The sequence below is a fragment of the Moschus berezovskii genome, chromosome 11 (assembly GCF_049115385.1).
Source record: "Moschus berezovskii isolate FMDL1 chromosome 11, NW_MosBer_1.0, whole genome shotgun sequence".
Classification (NCBI taxonomy): Eukaryota; Metazoa; Chordata; class Mammalia; order Artiodactyla; family Moschidae; genus Moschus; species Moschus berezovskii.
The window spans coordinates 39,144,031-39,162,210 of record NC_142470.1 but is presented as its reverse complement, the minus strand read 5'-3'; the positions used below and the strand labels follow the sequence as shown (position 1 = coordinate 39,162,210).

Here is an 18,180-nt window from a genome sequence, read left to right as displayed (position 1 = left end):
ATTATTCCTTATTCCAACTGAGTATCACTCACGAGATATTATTGTGAGGGGTTTTGTCATTGTTATTGTTAATTCGTGTTCCTCAGAATTCATCTGTGGGAAGCCTTAAGAGGCCTGAGTTTAAGGTCTATTATTCTTCCAGGAATAACATACTTATGCACCTGGGGCACTAATAACCTACAATCACTTCACAAAATTGTAGGCACTACAGTTTTGACCTTGGGATTTTTAGCCACCCAGGCAGTGTGAACTATGAGCATAAATTTGGGCGGATATGCTCTGTGGTTAAGAATTCTTAGGAGAGACTTGTTCCCCAAAGACAAGACTGAATCGGGCAAATATTTCTACCGTCTACAGCTTTTTATAATGCTCATCAGTTTAATCTATTTACACAAAGTGAAAGTCAAGCTATCCTGAACGTACACTCACTTCAGGAATCTAAAATAATTCCAACAAGGCAACACTAATATTTCCAGCGGAATTTAGAGGTTTTAAAAAGAATAGCTACTATTTACTGGCTGACTGTCTGTCTCATCACTTTACATGGATTATCTCATTCAATCCTTACAGTAACAATTATTATTATAATTCCCATTATACAGACAGAGAAAGTGAGGCTTACAGTGATTAAGCAAGTAAGTGCACCTAGGCAATCCAACTCTAGAGAAGGACAGGTAATTGCCTTTCTGCCAGGGCAGGAGGCAGAATAATTACTCAAAGCTCCCCATTCCCATTCTCCTACCTGGTAGGGATGACTACACTCACCCAATGTCCTGGATACAAGTGTAAGGACAGGGGTTTCTTAATTCTTTAAGTTCAGAAATGCCCCTATAATAGGAATCCAGTCAATGAGGAACCAAATGTCCAAACAATAGTCAGGCTGATTTGCTCAATGTCTCCTAAGCATTTCCTATAATGACTAGTTTGTCTTTTGATTCAATTGCTCCCTCACTGCTAGTCAACTCTCAGCCATTTTTCAAGGCCTTGCTCAAGTCATGACTTCTCAGGAAAACATTCCCTGGCCACCCTACAAAAATCGACAGAACTTGCTACCGCTAGAAAGGGTTGACAAAGTAAGATCTAGCCAAACCAAGCCATGCCCATAGGTTACTTGGCCTCTTGTCTATGGCTGTTTTTTGGCTCCAACAGTAGAGTCGAGCAGTTGATACAGAGCCTATACAGCTGACAAGCCTAAAATATTTATTCTTTGGCCCTTTGAAGAGAAATTGCCACCTCTGGTCTATAATTATATTCTGCCCATGTGTCCCTTACAATACCCAGCCCGATATTTTACACACATAAGGGACCTCTAACTCCTTGATTCAGTGTCTGTCAGCAACAACCCTCCTTGGTGGCCTCTGCCACCCTACGGGGATCATGTGAAACCATGTTTCTCCTACTGGATATGAGTAGTCCCTTCCCAAATCAGATTCTATACTTCTAATCCTAGAATATACAATCTAGAAAATAGAAAAGCCAACTCATATCAAAACACAAACAAGGTCATTCTAGGGACCAAAATCACTGTTGGGGAAGAGAGGAAAACTGAGCAGACAAAGGACAGAATAAAGATGATGCACAATGAGGTTGTGTTTTTCTTTTCTACCAGACCTTAAAATCTTGGTTTGTATTTATGGTCAGTTTGACTGATAGAACTCAGGAATTATGCTACACTTAACCTGGTCCCCACCCTGCTTTCCTCCCTCCCACAAAGATACCACGTACAGAACTATACTCATAGGAAAACCAGAAGAAATTAAGGGTGTGTTCAAAAACAGATAAGAGAACCAGAGATATCAATGGAGTGAAAGCCTGAGAAATATCAAAGACCTATCGATGCAGATGAGAACAGTAATCCCGGCTTTGGCCACCGTGAAATTCTGTGTGGAGCATCAGGTGAGATTACAGAGGTGAAATCGCCTGGCAGCAGCCACAGCTCCACCCCCTTGCCGTCTGTCCCCGTGACCTGTGACGACCTCCAAGCTCAGGCAGCTGCTGCCCTCCATCAATGCCAGCACTGTCACTAACAAAACACTTAGCACAGAGCACAATGTGTGGCAACCACATTGGACTTGGGGTTCAGAAGACCCCGGGGACTATTTTAGATGCTTGGCCTTGAATAAGCCTTTAAACCTCTTTGGGCAGGTTTCTTATCTGTAAAGTAAAGCTGGTAATAATTCTATTACTGTTCTTATGAAACAAGGAAGAGAATGACCATGAAAGCACACTGTAAGTCTCCCTGTACACATATAAAAGCATTCCTTTATTAGAGAAATACATTTGAACTCCTACTACTGCCTATTATGTGCCAAGTACTTTTCTAAGTTCCGTGAATAAGGCTGTGACTGGAACTTAGGGTCCAGCTGATGATTTTTTTTTTTTAAAGTATAATTGCCTGGTACTGATAAATATTGTGGAAAAAAAAAAAACCCAGCAGGTTAAATATATGTCAGTGAAGACATATACCACTGTAAACAGCACATGCAGGAAAGGTCACTCTGGTGAGGGGAGCCACCATGAACAATCCAGGGGATGAGCATTCTCATTAGAGACCGGCCAGCATGAAGGCATGGTGGTGAGAGCACTTGTAGGGAGACTGGGAGACCGAAGCAGAGACAGGCCTCTGTGGCTGGGGCAGCACCATCCTGGGGATTGGAACCAGACATACTATGTGCTAGCACTCCCATGAATGAGGAGACGAGATAACGCTGGGCCTTGGAGAAAGTGCAAGACGCAGGTTAAGTGGAACCAAGACGGGAAGGCATGGGGGGATGAGAGTAACAAAATGGTGTCAGCAACTAGTAGCACTTAACATGCGGGGCCCAACCCTGCCCCCCGTTATTTCATGACATTCTTCCCAGGCCTCACTGTCCCACTTGACACGTGAGGGAACGGAGTGCAGGCAGAGGTCACAAGGCTGTGAGGGCAAGATTTGGGCTCAGGCTGCCACACTGCAGGGACTACACCCTCCCCGGCTGCACTGACGTGACAGCAAGGAGACGACGAGGGCAGGTACGACTCTCCTAGTGTGAGATGACCAGGGCCGAGAGGGATTCAGTGAGGAAGGCTGACAACCAACTGGAGGTTCATACACCAGCTTCTGGAAGCTTCAGAGAACCTGCGTGGTGACTTTGTTTTTGGCCAGGTCCTTTAGGAAGTCAGGTGAACGCTGGTTACCTTCGCGCACAACCTCCCATCTAGAAGCTTGTTGTGCATTTAAGCTACTGACCTTATTCTGCAATCGGGCTGAGAGGATTATTAAAGCTGTCACTCCCAAACTCTGCTCAGAGCTTCAACTAAAACATCTAGAAAGACACCTCCTTCTGACCTCTTCATCTTGATATTATCCCAAACAAAACGGCATCCAGGCATTTCAGTCAGAGTTTATAACCACTGGAAATTGTGGAGCACTAGGTGAATGCAGGTTTTCCAACCTGTGGTTCTAAAAACAGGATAAGAATCTTCATTCTACTGTACTTTACGAGATACAATATCTCTTTTCTGACAGATGAGGAGACATTCATGACTTTTTCAACCTACAATGTACTTACGAACTCTTAACCCTTTTATGCCCTTTCTTAAATGCTTGGGCAAACGGCATGGTAAAATATAACAAAAACCAAACAAACAGAAACCACACTGAGGGTCAAAAACCTTGGCCTTTGTTCTGGTTTGATCAATGAGTTTGCTGTGCAGGTCACAGCCTTTCTGAGCAGAGGATTCCCTGTTGATAAAAGGAAAGCGCTGACTTATGTGACCTTCCCAGGAACATAATTCTATTATTTGCAATAAAGATCTCTATCTATCCTTAGAGAGATAATTTTAAAAAAGGGAGGAAATAATGGAAATGTAAAATAACAGATTTGAGGAGAAACATTTAGTAAAGACCAGAACTTCTGTTTCGGTTATTTTTTAGAACATACGCTGCTTAAGGACAGGGACTGCTGCCAGCTTATTTCCTCTCTGGAATTTGAAAGAAAGACCACACACGTGGTGGGCAGGGCAAGAGGGGCCTTCTCAGTTCCCCACAGGGTGGTCCTGGCTCAGCACGGGGGTCCACCCACAGCTGGCCTGGTCTGTGCTACTTCCTGTGTCCCATGGACTTATTCCCAACGGCGCCTCCTCATCATGTGGAAACTCAAGTCACACAGAAGCAAGAGAGAGACCGGCCATGGGCACGTTTTCTGACCAAGAGGAGAACAAAGAACTTCTTGGCTCTGGCCACTGATAGGACCTTGCTGGCTGGTACCAGCCATGATAGGGAGCGCAGAGTGGCTGAGGCCTTGTGATGCAATGACAGAGCCAGGGCAACAGGAGGTCAGGGGACTTCTCACTCCTGCCTAGCAAGCTGGTGCTGCAGCAGGCAGATGCGACTGCCCACCAAGCACACAGTAGTAGAAATCAACAGATTCTAACAGGCCAGCAAAAGCGTCTAGATGGCACCTAGATTTGGGGAGTTTGGGAAAGCATTATCAAAAAAAAAAACAGGTAGGAGTCAATGACTAAAATCAACAGCAACAAGACTTCTCTAGACCAATCACAGGATGTCCTTCCAGGGGCCCCTATGTACGTTTTGTTTCCAAGGTCAAGGAGAAGAGGAAACAAAGTCTCCTGAACCACAAGTGGCAAACCAGCGGCATACCTGGTAGTCTTCAATACTGCTGCTGCTAAGTCATTTCAGTCGTGTCAGACTCTGTGTGACCCCATAGACGGAAGCCCACCAGGCTCCCCCGTCCCTGGGATTCTCCAGGCAAGAACACTGGAGTGGGTTGCCATTTCCTTCTCCAATGTGTGAAAGTGAAAAGTGAAAGTGAAGTCGCTCAGTCATGTCCGACCCTTAGCGACCCCACAGACTGCAGCCTACCAGGCTCCTCCATCCATGGGATTTTCTAGGCAAGAGTACTGGAGTGGCTTGCCACTGCCTTCTCCGCTTCAATACTGACGGGACGCAATTACTGCATTCCTAGCCCCAGGTGTCGGAGGGGCAAGGGCCAGGGCCTAAGGCAGGCTGGGAAGACAGTGAAGCAGCCACAAACTCATGGCCTGGCCTCACCCTCAGATTCCAGTGTGCTCCCAGGTCTTCTGCTGAGACATCTCACAGGCTGTTCAGAGCAGTGAGGAAAGAGTCTGGGCTCTGGCAGCTTGAGACCAACCACCTACCGTGTCCCCAGGCAAGATGCTGAACTCTGCCTCAGGTTCCCGTCATGGGCGACCTCCTCCGCCACCTCACAACAGCACCACGGGGCACTAATATGCCGGCCACATAGGAATCGGGCAGGTGCTATTTATGGGTGTGAAGTGATGATCATTTAGGCCTTGTTTAGTCCAATAAATGTTGAAAAAGTGACAATGAAGGAAGACTTTGTTTAAATACGTGCAAGGAGCACTCTCTAAAACACTGCTCTGTAGCCCTCTTGGCCTCTCCCTTGCTCTCACCTTCCTGGGTGTGTGCTCAGAATTTTCTGAGACAAGGATGTGCCTGTGCACTGATGCGCAAGTTCTCCTTTAGCCCCACCCAGGCCCTAACAAGGCTGGTGCTGTCGTCCCTGCTGCACAGACGAGGAAGCTGAGGCTCTGACGCCAAGTGATGGGAGGAACAACCCAGGAGCCTGAGGGTCCAGGAGAACGCGAGGGCAGGGAAAAGTCACAAAGGAGTCAAAGACTACAGGAGGAGAGCAAGACGGGGATGGAAACGGCAGGAGAACACGTCGGAGGTGGAAACATGTCCTGTGCATCTGGAAATATGAAGGATGCTTATTACTCACAGAGCTCACAACTTGGTCGGTACCAGTTACACGGCTACAGAACCAGAGTTCTCATATGAAATCGAACCCCATCTGACATGGAGGGGTGGAATGGGACTCTGGAGGGACCCAAGCTCATACGGGTCACAGAAGCAGTGCTGATATAGCCAGGCCATACTTCTCCAACCCCTTTTCTTGGCCCCTCACCAACTCTTCTTCAAGACAAGGGGCAGGGACAAAGGTCAGGTCCTAAAATGTTGGTACCACTGCTTATTTTGACATACACACTAACAGGCCCAAGAATTTCACTGTTAAGACAACTAGGGAAAAAGTGTCATCACCTGAAACTAACGCAACACTGTAAATCAAGTGTATTAAAAAAAAAAAGGAGTGTCATTACATTCTTAGAGCAGTGGCCTGCAGTCACTCTGGCCTGCTCTGTAACTAGCCAGGTACCAGGCACTTACCCACCTCCTATCTTCAAACACCTTCTTGTTCCCTCCTGTCAGCAGTCCTTAGGCCCTGCTCTCTGCCTGAAATACTCTTCGGCCTCTCTGTGACCACCGATATCCCACCAGTCCTTCAAAATTCAACATTTCCAGAAGATCCCAATCACCACTGCCAGATCCCATTATCTAACCACATACTAAGAGACTTGAGTCTCTTCACCACTTTGTTCTATAGAGTTTCATATTTCACTTCTTTAAGTTTCAGTTCCAAATATTTCACTTATATGACCTCACCAATACTTTTACATTATGAGAGTAGGGACCATGTTGTACCTGCACTATCCCCACAGAATTATGTTTTGTATGATGTGAGGCTCACAATATTCACGATGTATACTTGTTCTGCTCAAAAAAGGGGCTGACTGTGAGCAGAGGCACACTGGAGAAGGCTGTCTAAGGCGACTTTGCACTCAATAGGACAGAAAAATAAAATAGGGCAAAAACATGTGTTAGTGTGAAGAAATTGGAAACTTGTAAGTTGCTGGCAGGATGTAAAATAGTGCAGTTCTTTCAGAAAATAGGCTGGCAGTTCCTCAAAAAGTTAGAGTAACCATATGACCCAGCAATTCTTCTCCAAGGTGTGTACCCAAGAGAACTGAAACTATGTACTCATGTGAAACCTAGTGCATGAATGTTCACAATGCTGCTGCTGCTAAGTCACTTCAGTCGTGTCCGACTCTGTGTGACCCCATAGACGGAAGCCCACCAGGCTCCCCCATCCCTGGGATTCTCCAGGCAAGATGTTCACAATAGCCTGAGTCATAATAGCTACAGCAGAAACAGCTTAGATGTCCACTAGCTGAGGAATTAACAAGATGGGCTATGTCCGCACAATGGGATGTTATCACAAAAAGAATGCAGCACTGATACATGCGACAATATACACGAACCTGGAAAACGCTGCTGTGAAAGAGGTCACATACCATACAAGCCCATTCAGATGAACTGTCTGGAATAAGCAACAGAAAGTAGACTGGTGGTTGGCAGGGCTAAAGGAAGAATGAGAAGTGACCCCTAATGGGTACAGGCTTTTGGGGGTGGTGGTGATGAAATTTTTGATGAAGCTTCTGGGGGTGGTGGTGAGGGGAGATGAAATTTTCTGGAATTAGACAATGGTAATGGTTGCACACCCTTGTAAATATACTAAAACCCACCAACGTGTACATTCTAAAGGAGTAAATTTTATGGTATGTGAATTATATCTTAATTAAAACAAACTAAAAAACATCCTCATAACAGAAAAGCTAGTATGCTATTGTGATCCTCAAACTTTAAAATATACCAAAACCACCTGGGGTGCCTAAGATAAAAACTCCCAGGCTTCCCTGGTACCATCACAAACACTGTGGCCCAAAAGACTCAGTGGGGAACCCAGCAGCCTGCATTTAACAAGCATGGTAGGGGACGCTGATGTAAATATTAGCCATGAAGCATGTTTCTCGAAACATAAGTATAATCAAAAGAAACTGCAACTGAGAATTAGAAGAGCTGGATTCAAATTCTGGTACTGCTCCTTCCTAGTTATACGACCTTAGTTAAGTCATATAACCTCTGTGCTCCTAAGTTTCACTGACTATAAAATGTAAAGAAGAAAGTCTCTAACCCAAGAGACAGTTCACATACAGTGTCTTGCAGAGTACACGGCACACAGGCAGTGCTCCAAAGATGCTAGGGAATCCTAACCAGGTGCCAATTCCATTCAGCAAACATAGTCAAGTGATTACAGTTTGAAAGGTCCAGTGCAAGGGAATAGTAATTAGCATGACAAAAATTTTTAGTTATCAGTTAATGGATTTTACAAAATATAAAATAGACTTTAAAGACTAGGCACTGCTGTTTACAAACTTTAAATTAGCGTATTACTCTTCATGACCCTGAAAAAGTGAATTTTGGAGTTTATTAGGAAAAACAACAAAGATGTGTTCAGGCATTTGATGATTATAAAGAACTTCTGAAAGCTACTTAACAATAAAATTGATACTGTATTATACTGTATGAGCATGCATGCTAAGCTGCTTCAGTTGGGTCTGACTCTGTCACCCTATGGATCTTGGCCCCTCAGGCTCCTCTGACCATGGGATTCTCTAGGCAAGAGTACTGGAGTGGGTTGCCATGTCCTCCTCCAGGGGATCTTCCCCACCCCAGGATCCAACTTGCATCTCTTATGTCTCCTGCATTGGCAGGCGGGTTCTTTACCACTAGTACCACTTGGGAAGCTGTATTATACTGTACTGTTCTGCTATTTATTTTTTTCTCTGTGCTTTCTCTCTCCAAGCAGAATATAAACTCACAATTTGGTACCAAGCCTGAGACTTTTCCCATACCCCCATAACATTTACCCCACTCCTGGAGCAAGTAGAAAATACTCCGTAAGAAAGCTTCAGGGTGATCTGTTACCTTCAGGTCACGGTGGATAATAGGAGTTTTGCACTGATGCAGGCGGGCGACAGCTTCACAGGTGTCACAAAATATCTGGAGTACTTCATTTTCTGTAAAACCTGTTTGCAGGCGCTGGTTCATCAGGTTGACCACTTGGCCTCCTGAAAGGGGTGCAGAGCAGATGAAAGGTAATAAACATTCAGCCCCTTCACTTATTCAAGAGAATGAATGGCTGTCCACAGAGGAGCAACCTGGATTCGGCTAATTACTGGCGGAGCCAGGATTAAACCCCAGTATCTTGATTCCCAGCCTGCGACCTGTTTTCTACTGCTTCAAAACAGTTTCTTCATTTTATAAAGCAGCTCATGTAAGTTGCCCTCATTCTGTCTTCAAGATTAGCAGCAGAACTGACAACACAGTCCTGGCTCTGGTTGCCTGGTTATACTGACCCTGTTGTGCATCAGATGGGGCCACAGGTTCAACTTGCTGTATCTTTTAGTAAGAATCAGATTGCACAATAGACCCCAGGAGGAGGAAGAAGACAGTTTGATAGCCTATATTTTAGGAACAGCTTGGTCTCTCTGGCTTTACTGCCTGCTGCCTGGTCTGCAGAAATGCTACATCAACACTTAATACCTAGGACTGAAAGACTGATGACCTCGCTTAGAAAATTACCCAGCTCCCTGGATTCTCCTACTGCCTCATCTGTGAACATTTAACTGTCCAAAAAGGAATGGGCAGGAGGAAACAGCGTGGTACTATTTTATAAAGTCAGGCTAACAGCTGTTATAGTAAAGGCTGGAATTATTGGTTAACATCATGTTTTTAGGATTAGCAACATATTTAATTTATGGACAGTGTCTTGAAAGGCAAGGAAAATGTTAGTGGAACCAAGGGTGATTACAAAACTGGGCACTAAACAGTGAAAGAGTGACCCAAGAATGTAAGTGGCAGCTGCTGAGACCCAAAAAGCTGAACCTCCAAACAACAGCTGTAGGAAATACAGTCAACTCTGAATACATTCATGCTCCAGCCTGGGTTTCCCAAGATAAATACTGCTCCAAATGCTAAGCTTTCAACTACTTAACTACTGTTAACAGCAGCATGATGTGAATGGAGCCTTACTGGCAATCACAACTGGAGCAAGAAGAGGGTCATTTCCATTAGACAAAAAGGACTCTTTCCCTCCCAATGCAAGGATGGTGGTGTGGGTGGAGAAGGGAACACATGAGTGAGGGAAGCTGAACTGTTTCTTTAGTCCAGATGGTCTTTATTATGTGCCTTCATCATTTGTTTTAAAGCATCACAAAAAACACACTCATTCTCATCCTCATACATCCACATTCACGTACAAGCACCAAACCTTCCAAAACCTAACAAAATTAGAGTTCTGTATTATCCACCAGTATTTGTGCCACTGATCTTTGCCATTGTAAGAATAACCAAGAAGTCACAGGAGGCTCTGTCTCTCTCAGCCTCTTTGTTTTCCAATCTTTAAAACCAGAACAACATACATTAGAGTACAGTTCCCGTTAACTGCAATGACCCCACCTCCTTGACAATCAAAGTCCTAGAGAAATGAGAGCATACAATCTGGCTCATGTACTTACCTCTGCAGAAATCCATCAGGATGAGAACTTCCCACACATCACCGCTACTCACACTGTTGATACTGGAGTCAATGTAACCCACGATGTTCTTATGCCCCGACAGGTCCCTCTGTAAAGAGTTGAGAAATAAATGATTCGTTACATACACCAGTAGAGACAGAGCGAGCCAGGTTTTTCCATTAGCACAGACAACTTAAATACACAGACCAACACTGACAGTGAGCAGAGGTCAGACTAAGAAACAGGGTCAAGAGCACATTTCCACTGGTCTCTGAGAGTCACGGCCATATCTTCAATAGCAATTCTACAACCCAACTAAACCATAGCACTCTCCTGAGTTCAGTTCAGTTGCTCAGTTGTGTCTGACTCTTTGTGACCCCATGGACCGCAGCATGCCAGGCCTCCCTGTCTATCACCAACTCCCAGAGTTTATGCAAACTCATGTCCATTGAGTGGATAATGCCATCCAGCCGTCTCATCTTTTGTCATCCCCTTCTCCTCCTGCCCTCAATCTTTCCCAGCATCAGGGTCTTTTCCAATGAGTCAGTTCTTCGCATCCGGTGGCCAAAGTATTGGAGTTTCAGCTTCAACATCAGTCCTTCCAATGAATATTCAGGACTGATTTCCTCTAGGATGGACTGGTTGGATCTCCTTGCAGTCCAAGGGACTCTCAAGAGTCTTCTCCAACACCACAGTTCAAAAGCATCAATTCTTCGGTGCTCAGCTTTCTTTATTGTCCAACTCTCACATCCATACGTGACTACTGGAAAAACCACAACATTGACTAGACGGACCTTTGTTGGCAAAGTAATGCCTCTGCTTTTAATATGCTGTCTAGGTTGGTCGTAACTTCCAAGGAGTAAGCATCTTTTAATTTCATGGCTGCAGTCACCAACTGCAGTGATTTTGGAGCTCAACACTCTCTTGAACTAGATTCTAAAACCAAACGGTCACAGGCTGCCCACTTGCTCAGGGCATCAGTCTTCCCTATAAGCCGGAAGCGAAGACTCTTCAGAAACACTGCAAAGGGGCTTAGAGGAGAACCACAGTACAAACTACTAAAATATGTGAATTTTTAATTCAGAAAAATGAAACTGATCATTTTTTTTCCTGGTTGTAAGAACAACAAGTGAATTCAACTTGACTTTTAAACTATTCATACTGTTTTTCTCTCTTCAGGAAATATACGAAAAGAATAACTGCTTTTTATAGTTTTGAAAGGACTACAATTACAAGCATTTTGCTCACAATTAAGCCTTTCAAGCCAACCAACCGGGATAGAAGATGGGTTATGTTTCTAGCTCTCTGGTTAGAACAGCATATCTCAGGGCTGCTTGTGGAATTAATGTTTCAACGAGTACATATTGAGCACTTCTCATGTTTCAGGACCCATTCAGACACTGGAAGTTGCCTCATCCCTTGGTATGGTTACTTCAACATCCATAGAGGCAAACCTTTCTGAAAATGATGTTCAAAATCCAAGGTCAGTGAGCAAAAACTGAGCAAGCTGGGTAATAGGATTTATACACAAATACAAAGTAAGGCCCTATTTTTAAACTAGTTTTAATAAATTGTTTTACTTTTGTTTAATAAAAATAAATGGGAGGGAGGAGGCGAGAAACATGTGGTTCTGTAAGAGTTACCACAGATTTGGCAATCAGAACCGTGAGAATAGTAACCACCACCACACTGACTGGAGACCTCAGCTGTTCAAAGTGATAAAGTCTCTTTTAATCGGAAAGTACATACCAAAACAAGAGAGGGCCTCACAGTATCAAACTAACACACCTGAACTCTGAGCATACAAATGAAAATTCCTTAGCACTTACCTCTGAGTGAAGGAGTAAGAATGCCTACTGCCTCAGAAAGGTAAAGCAAAGGTAGAAATGGGACTGCTTCTACTGGCAATGGGGAAATCACTGGAGAACAGTTTCGGAGAAGGAATAAAATGAAGGAACAATGGAACTGGACTTGCGAAGAACAGGAGTTGCGTACGTAGAACCAGTGACTACGGATGACTCTTTCCGAACATTCTGAGCTGAAAAGGAGCAGCACTGAGGGAAAGAAAAGGCGGGGAGAGGACTGAGCACTGGAGAGTGGAAGGAGCCAGGAGAAACAAATTTTAAGATACAGAAGCGGATGGGGATAACTGATGGAACAAGGTCCTCTGAGTAGAAAGGGTCAGGATTAGGAATACTGTTAAAGGGAGTTGGTCTTTCAAAGACATTTCTTTCCTGGCAAACAGGAAGGAAATAAGGATGGATATGCATATTGGTTTAAGGCTGGGGGAAAAAAGGGAATTTGAGGGAGTTCAGATCCATTGTTCTGTTTTGCGGTAGATGCAAGATTATCTTCCAAGTGCTAGGGAATGAGAAAGAAGCCTGATGAGAGAAATAAAAGGCTTTGAGCAACTGCTCTGGATAATTGACAAGGGAGATGATGAGACACAAAAGCAGCCACTGGAACTGAAGTTTCTCTAAACAGAAAGTGATTTTAGGGCTCATGTTTTAGAGGACTGTACTTCTCGCTGCTTTTCAGTCTTATCAACTCTTCTAGAACTCGTTTCCATTTACACAGTGCTAGAAGTAGGAATATGTAGAGAGAATTTCTTTGAAACTAAAATGGAGCAGAAGAACATGTCCTCCAAATGTCCACAGAAAGGAATAAAAGACTAATGTTTCTGTATTTAACTGTTTGGGAAAATAAAAATCAGCAAAATCGCCTCTGAGTTTCTCTCACCCCAAGAGTAATAATTAAGAATCTGGAAGGAAAATAAAAAGCAACTGATAGAGCCAAAAGGAGGTCAAGAGCTATTAGAGAACCCACACTGGATAATTAATATCTGTAGATGGCAACTCAGAACAGTATGCCACGACGCTGGATGATTGGTCCAAGGCCAAACTCCTGTTCACCATGTCTTCTGCAAAGATCCAGAGATACGTTTAAGTAGAAAAGACCATGGCTTTGGAGGGAGACAATGGCATTTTACTTTTAATGGCTTGGAGTCCAGAAACGTCTCAGATTTTAGAGTAAAATGTCACTTGTTTGTAAGTGATAGAGAAGATCTGTTTGAATGGCTGGGAAATGTAGAGAAAGGTCAAGAGAAAATCTTACTGCAAGTTGAGATAGGCTCACATTCAGGGTCAAAGTGACAGCACTTCTCAACAGCAACAGGTGAGAGGATATCCAAGTGTTCCCTGGCTTGAGTTAAAAGACCAGCCCCACACTTACAGGAGAGGTCTGGGCTGGAACCCCCAGGGGAGGCACCTCAGTTACTACCTGTTTACTCAGGAAAAGGCAAGGTATAGGAAGATGCTCTGATGTTCTCAGTTACAACTATTATTTGGAGTACTGAGATAAAAGTCTACTTGCTAAGTCAAAATCTGATTTCCAGGGGAGTGGTGTTTATATATTACATTAAATCATGGAAGCAGTGATAAGTCTAACGACACTGTACTTCATTCTAAACGACTTTTATTTATTTATTTAGCTGCATCAGGTCTTAGTTGTTGCACTCCAATCTTTGTTGTGTTATGTGTCCCATCTTTCACGGCTGCACAAAGACACTCTAGTTGTGGCAAGCAGGCTCAGCAGTTGCAGTGCGTGGGCTCAGTTGCTCCATGGTATGTGCGATATTAGTTCCCCGACTAACAATCAAACCTGTGTCCCCTGCATTGAAGGCAGATTCGTAACCACTGGACCACGAGGGAAGTCCCTAAATTTTATTTTAAAATTAACATTAAACCACACTGATAAACATTATTAGAAGACCTACTTTACTGAATAGATATTTAAAGTGTTTGTAGTTAACTTAGTAACTTTCATAGATAAATGCTTGAAGTGATGAAAACCTTTTTTCATAAATACACACTAAATCTACCACTGGAAAATAAGGCCTTCTGAGTGAACTCCTGGAGTTGGTGATGGACAGGGAGGCCTGGCGTGCTGTGATTCATGGGGTCGCAGAGAGTCGGACACGACTAAGCGACTGAACTGAACTGACCCGACCCAGATCCTACAGATGATCAGAAACTTTATCTGTGGTCCTAATTAATGGTCCTTCATTGGAACGGCTGATGTTGAAGCTGAAACTCCAATACTTTGGCCACCGGATGCGAAGAACTGACTCATCTGAAAAGACCCTGATGTTGGGAAAGATTGAAGGCAGGAGGAAAAGGGGACAACAGAGGGAAAGATGGCTGGATGGCATCACTGACTCGATGGACATGAGTTTGAGAAAGCTCCGGGAGCTGGGGATGAATAGGGAAGCCTGACGTGCTGCAGTCCATGAGGACACAAAGAGTGGGACACGACTGAGTGACTGAACTGAATTAATGGTGCTCGTAGCGCAGAACAACATTCTATCCCAAGCTTCAAATTTTCTGCAGCAGGAAATTCCCACTAAGAATCTTAAAGCCTTACAAGAGAACAGAGGCCTCAATTCCTAAGTATATCTATAAAAACCTTCATGTTTATGTTCAAGAAAACAAAGAAGACAGCATTCTAAGTAGCATATTAATAATGTCACTCACCTCAAAATAGTCAAGTGAGTATAGTATGTAACTAACTTCCTTATGTATCTTTTGCTCAGACCACTCTTCCTTGGAACATCAGCATGACAAATTCCTGCAAATTCCTGATGCTGACAGTGCTTTCATTTGCATACAATAAGCTTCCAAAGAGGTGCATTTACCCAAATAGTCAATGATTTCTGATTTTATGACACAGCACTATTGATGCCAACTTCTAGCATTGCACTGTAATTCCACAGTTTGAACCAAAGTTAGCTTCTTGCCCAAAGTTGCTTTGTAAAAGTCTTCTACTTTCTATTCCTCTCCCACTTCTTTTCTCTATAACTCTAAATTTTCTCTGTACCTATTCCCTGTAACTCTAAATTTCCTTTATAACTATAATTCACAAGCAAATAAAAACTATCAAATCCGGTGCAATAGTGAAAAGAAACGCTTTGAGATCTGGACTAGCACTGGAGTTTCTACTGAAGACGATCTTATCTGAGGCCCTTGTGGATTTCTACCACATGAGTCCCAGATATAATCCTGCCTACACTTACATTTACTCTCCCTTTTCCAAGTCTTACTCATTAACTAATCCTGTATTTACAGAACAGATCTTTAAAGTCACTTGGAGTCTCATTCCAGAGCCATGCTGCTCAGACTTTAATGAGCAAGTGAATTACCCGGGGGTGGGCGATGGGGGTGGGGGGTGGGGGCTTCTGTTAGAAAACAGATCCTAACCTGGTAGCTTTGGGACAGAGCCTAGGGTGTTCCTGGTCAGTGGCACTTAAAATTCCAAAGATCTAGGGCAGCACTCCTCAAAATGTAGTCCAAAACATTTTCTGAGTAGAAACAAGTTCATAAGGAGATAAGAAGCTTGCTCCAGGACATAAATCAATCCACTCACTAAGATAACTTTCTTTTCCTAGTGAGACTCTACCCATGAGGGAAGCAGTTCACTGATTTATGTTCTAGCACAAGATCTTAATGAAGCATACTGATCGCCAACTGATTTTTGACAATGGCGCCAAGACAATTCAGTGAGGAAGAGAACAGTGTTTTCAAAAACTGGTGCTGGGACAACTGAATATCTATATACAAAAGAATGAAGTTGGATACCTACCTCACACCATAAACCTCACAACTCCTCAAAATGGAACTAAGGAGAACCCTGCAGGGCACCCTTACCCCCCCAAGTATAAAACCAAGCAGTTAATGATTAGGACAATAGAGTCACAGACTCAGTGTTTGATACACACTCCTGAGTTGTTTTATATATAACTGCAACCAGAGGAAAAAAAAAAAACTAACTGCATGATAAACCAGACTGTGTCCATGACATAAGCTGCTCCATCTTGAGCAGTACTGAATCTATGCTTAGCACAATTCCAAGAACAGGCCTCAAGAGAATGGGATTAACATTATTGCTTGTAACAATCTGAATCATTCTGGGCATTAAAGTAATTGTAGCTTGCTCTGCATGTCTATATAAGTAGGCAACTAAAACTATCAGCAAAGAAATGCTGACATCTTCCACTCTGAAAATATGGTTCCCTATGTCAACTTCTTCTACAAAGAAGTTATAGAAGATGGAACTTTGCCCCTAATTCCACAGAAATGGAATGACGTTGGACCGTAGGGAACTGAAAGCAGTTGTTATGCTCCTTTTCTTTTTTTTTTGGTAATTATTTTTTACTGGAGGCAAATTATTTTACAATATTATATTGGTTGGTTTTGCCATATATTGACATGAATTCGCCCCGGGTTGAAATAAGTTCCCCCTCTCGAACCCCCCTCCCACCTCCCTCCTCCCCCTATCCTCCCTCTGTGTCATCCCCGCATGCCAGCCCCGAGCATCCTATAACATGCATTGACCCTGAACTAGTGATTTTATGCTCCTTTTCTGTTTGTCCATTTCTGTTTCCCTCCAACTTTGAAAGAATCTAATTAACCTGATTCTTTTCCCAGATTAAAAAAAAAAAAAAAGAATTTAAAGAATGACTAACTCTCTATCCCCAACAGCCCCCTTAGCAGTCTTGCAGGAAGATCACATGGCAAGATAACATCTGAAGAGTCAACAGCCTGTACGCAATGGAGAGAGATGCAGAACCCAACCTCCTGCCTTGATGATCCACTGAGATTCTCCCTTCTTCCCCCACCTTCTATCTCCTGCTTTATGAATTATCATGGCTGACCAGAACCTTCAGAGTTGGTCTCAGGACATATTCTCCCCAGATTGTCCACCTTCTCCTCAGATTGTCAGCTTTTCTGATTAAAGCACCTTGCTTTTCTTTCTTTTTGAAAATATTTATTTGGCTGTGCCAGGTCTTAGTTGCAGCATGCAGGCTCTTTTAGTTGAGGCATGTGGGATCCAGTTCCCCAACCAGGGATCAAACCTGGGACCCTTGCACTGGGCATACAGAGTCTTAGCCACTGGACCAACAGGGAAGTCCTTAAAACACCTTTCCTTTCCATTGACACTTGCTTCTCAATTATCGGCCTTTGAGCACTGAGCAGCCAAACCTGAATTTAGTAACAAAGTCAGTTCAGTTCAGTTCAGTTGCACAGTTGTGTCCGACTCTTTGCGACCCCATGAATCACAGCACGCCAGGCCTCCCTGTCCATCACCAACTCCCGGAGTTCACTCAAACCCACCTCAATCGAGTCGGTGATGCCATCCAGCCATCTCATTCTCTGTCGTCCCTTTCTCCTCCTGCCCCCAATCCCTCCCAGCATCAGAGTCTTTTCCAGTGACTCAACTCGTCGCATGAGGTAGCCAATGTATTGGAGCTTCAGCTTTAGCATCAGTCCTTCCAATGAACACCCAGGACTGATCTCCTTTAGAATGGACTGGTTGGATCTCCTTGCAGTCCAAGGGACTCTCAAGAGCCTTCTCCAACACCACAGTTCAAAAGCATCAGTTCTTCAGCGATCAGCTTTCTTCACAGTCCAACTCCCACATCCATACATGACCACTGGAAAAACCATAGCCTTGACTAGACAGACCTTGATTGGCAAAGTAATGTCTCTGCTTTTTAATATGCTATCTAGGTTGGTCATAACTTTCTTTCCAAGGAGTAAGCGTCTTTTAATTTCACGGCTGCAATCAGCATCCGCAGTGATTTTGGAGCCCAAAACAATAAAGTCTGATACTGTTTCCACTGTTTCCCCATCTATCTCCCATGAAGTGATGGGACCAGATGCCATGATCTTAGTTTTCTGAATGTGACAAAAGTAGACCACAAATCTAAAAAATTCCTCAAAGAAAATACATGTGCAAATCTTCAAGATGCTGGGTTAGTCAGTGATTCTTAGATTTGACACCTAAAGCATAAGCAATCAAAGAAAAAACAGATAAACTTCATTTCATCAAAATTAAAAACTTCTGTGCTTCAAAGGATACTATCAAGAAAGTAAAAAGACA

At 43.6% G+C, this 18,180-nt stretch overlaps 1 protein-coding gene across 9 annotated transcripts in view; it reads right to left on the bottom strand.

The window, feature by feature from the left end:
• The window catches only part of AAK1 (AP2 associated kinase 1), a 174,691-nt gene that overhangs the window by 68,606 nt on the left and 87,905 nt on the right, over positions 1-18,180 (bottom strand). For all 9 annotated transcript variants that reach the window (XM_055400384.2, XM_055400387.2, XM_055400388.2 and 6 more), the window contains exons 4-5: positions 10,243-10,351; positions 8,651-8,793 (exon numbers count right to left, since the gene is read on the bottom strand). In XM_055400384.2, coding sequence (XP_055256359.1) covers positions 8,651-8,793; positions 10,243-10,351 — 252 coding nt within the window. The remainder of the gene's footprint in view (positions 1-8,650; positions 8,794-10,242; positions 10,352-18,180) is intronic.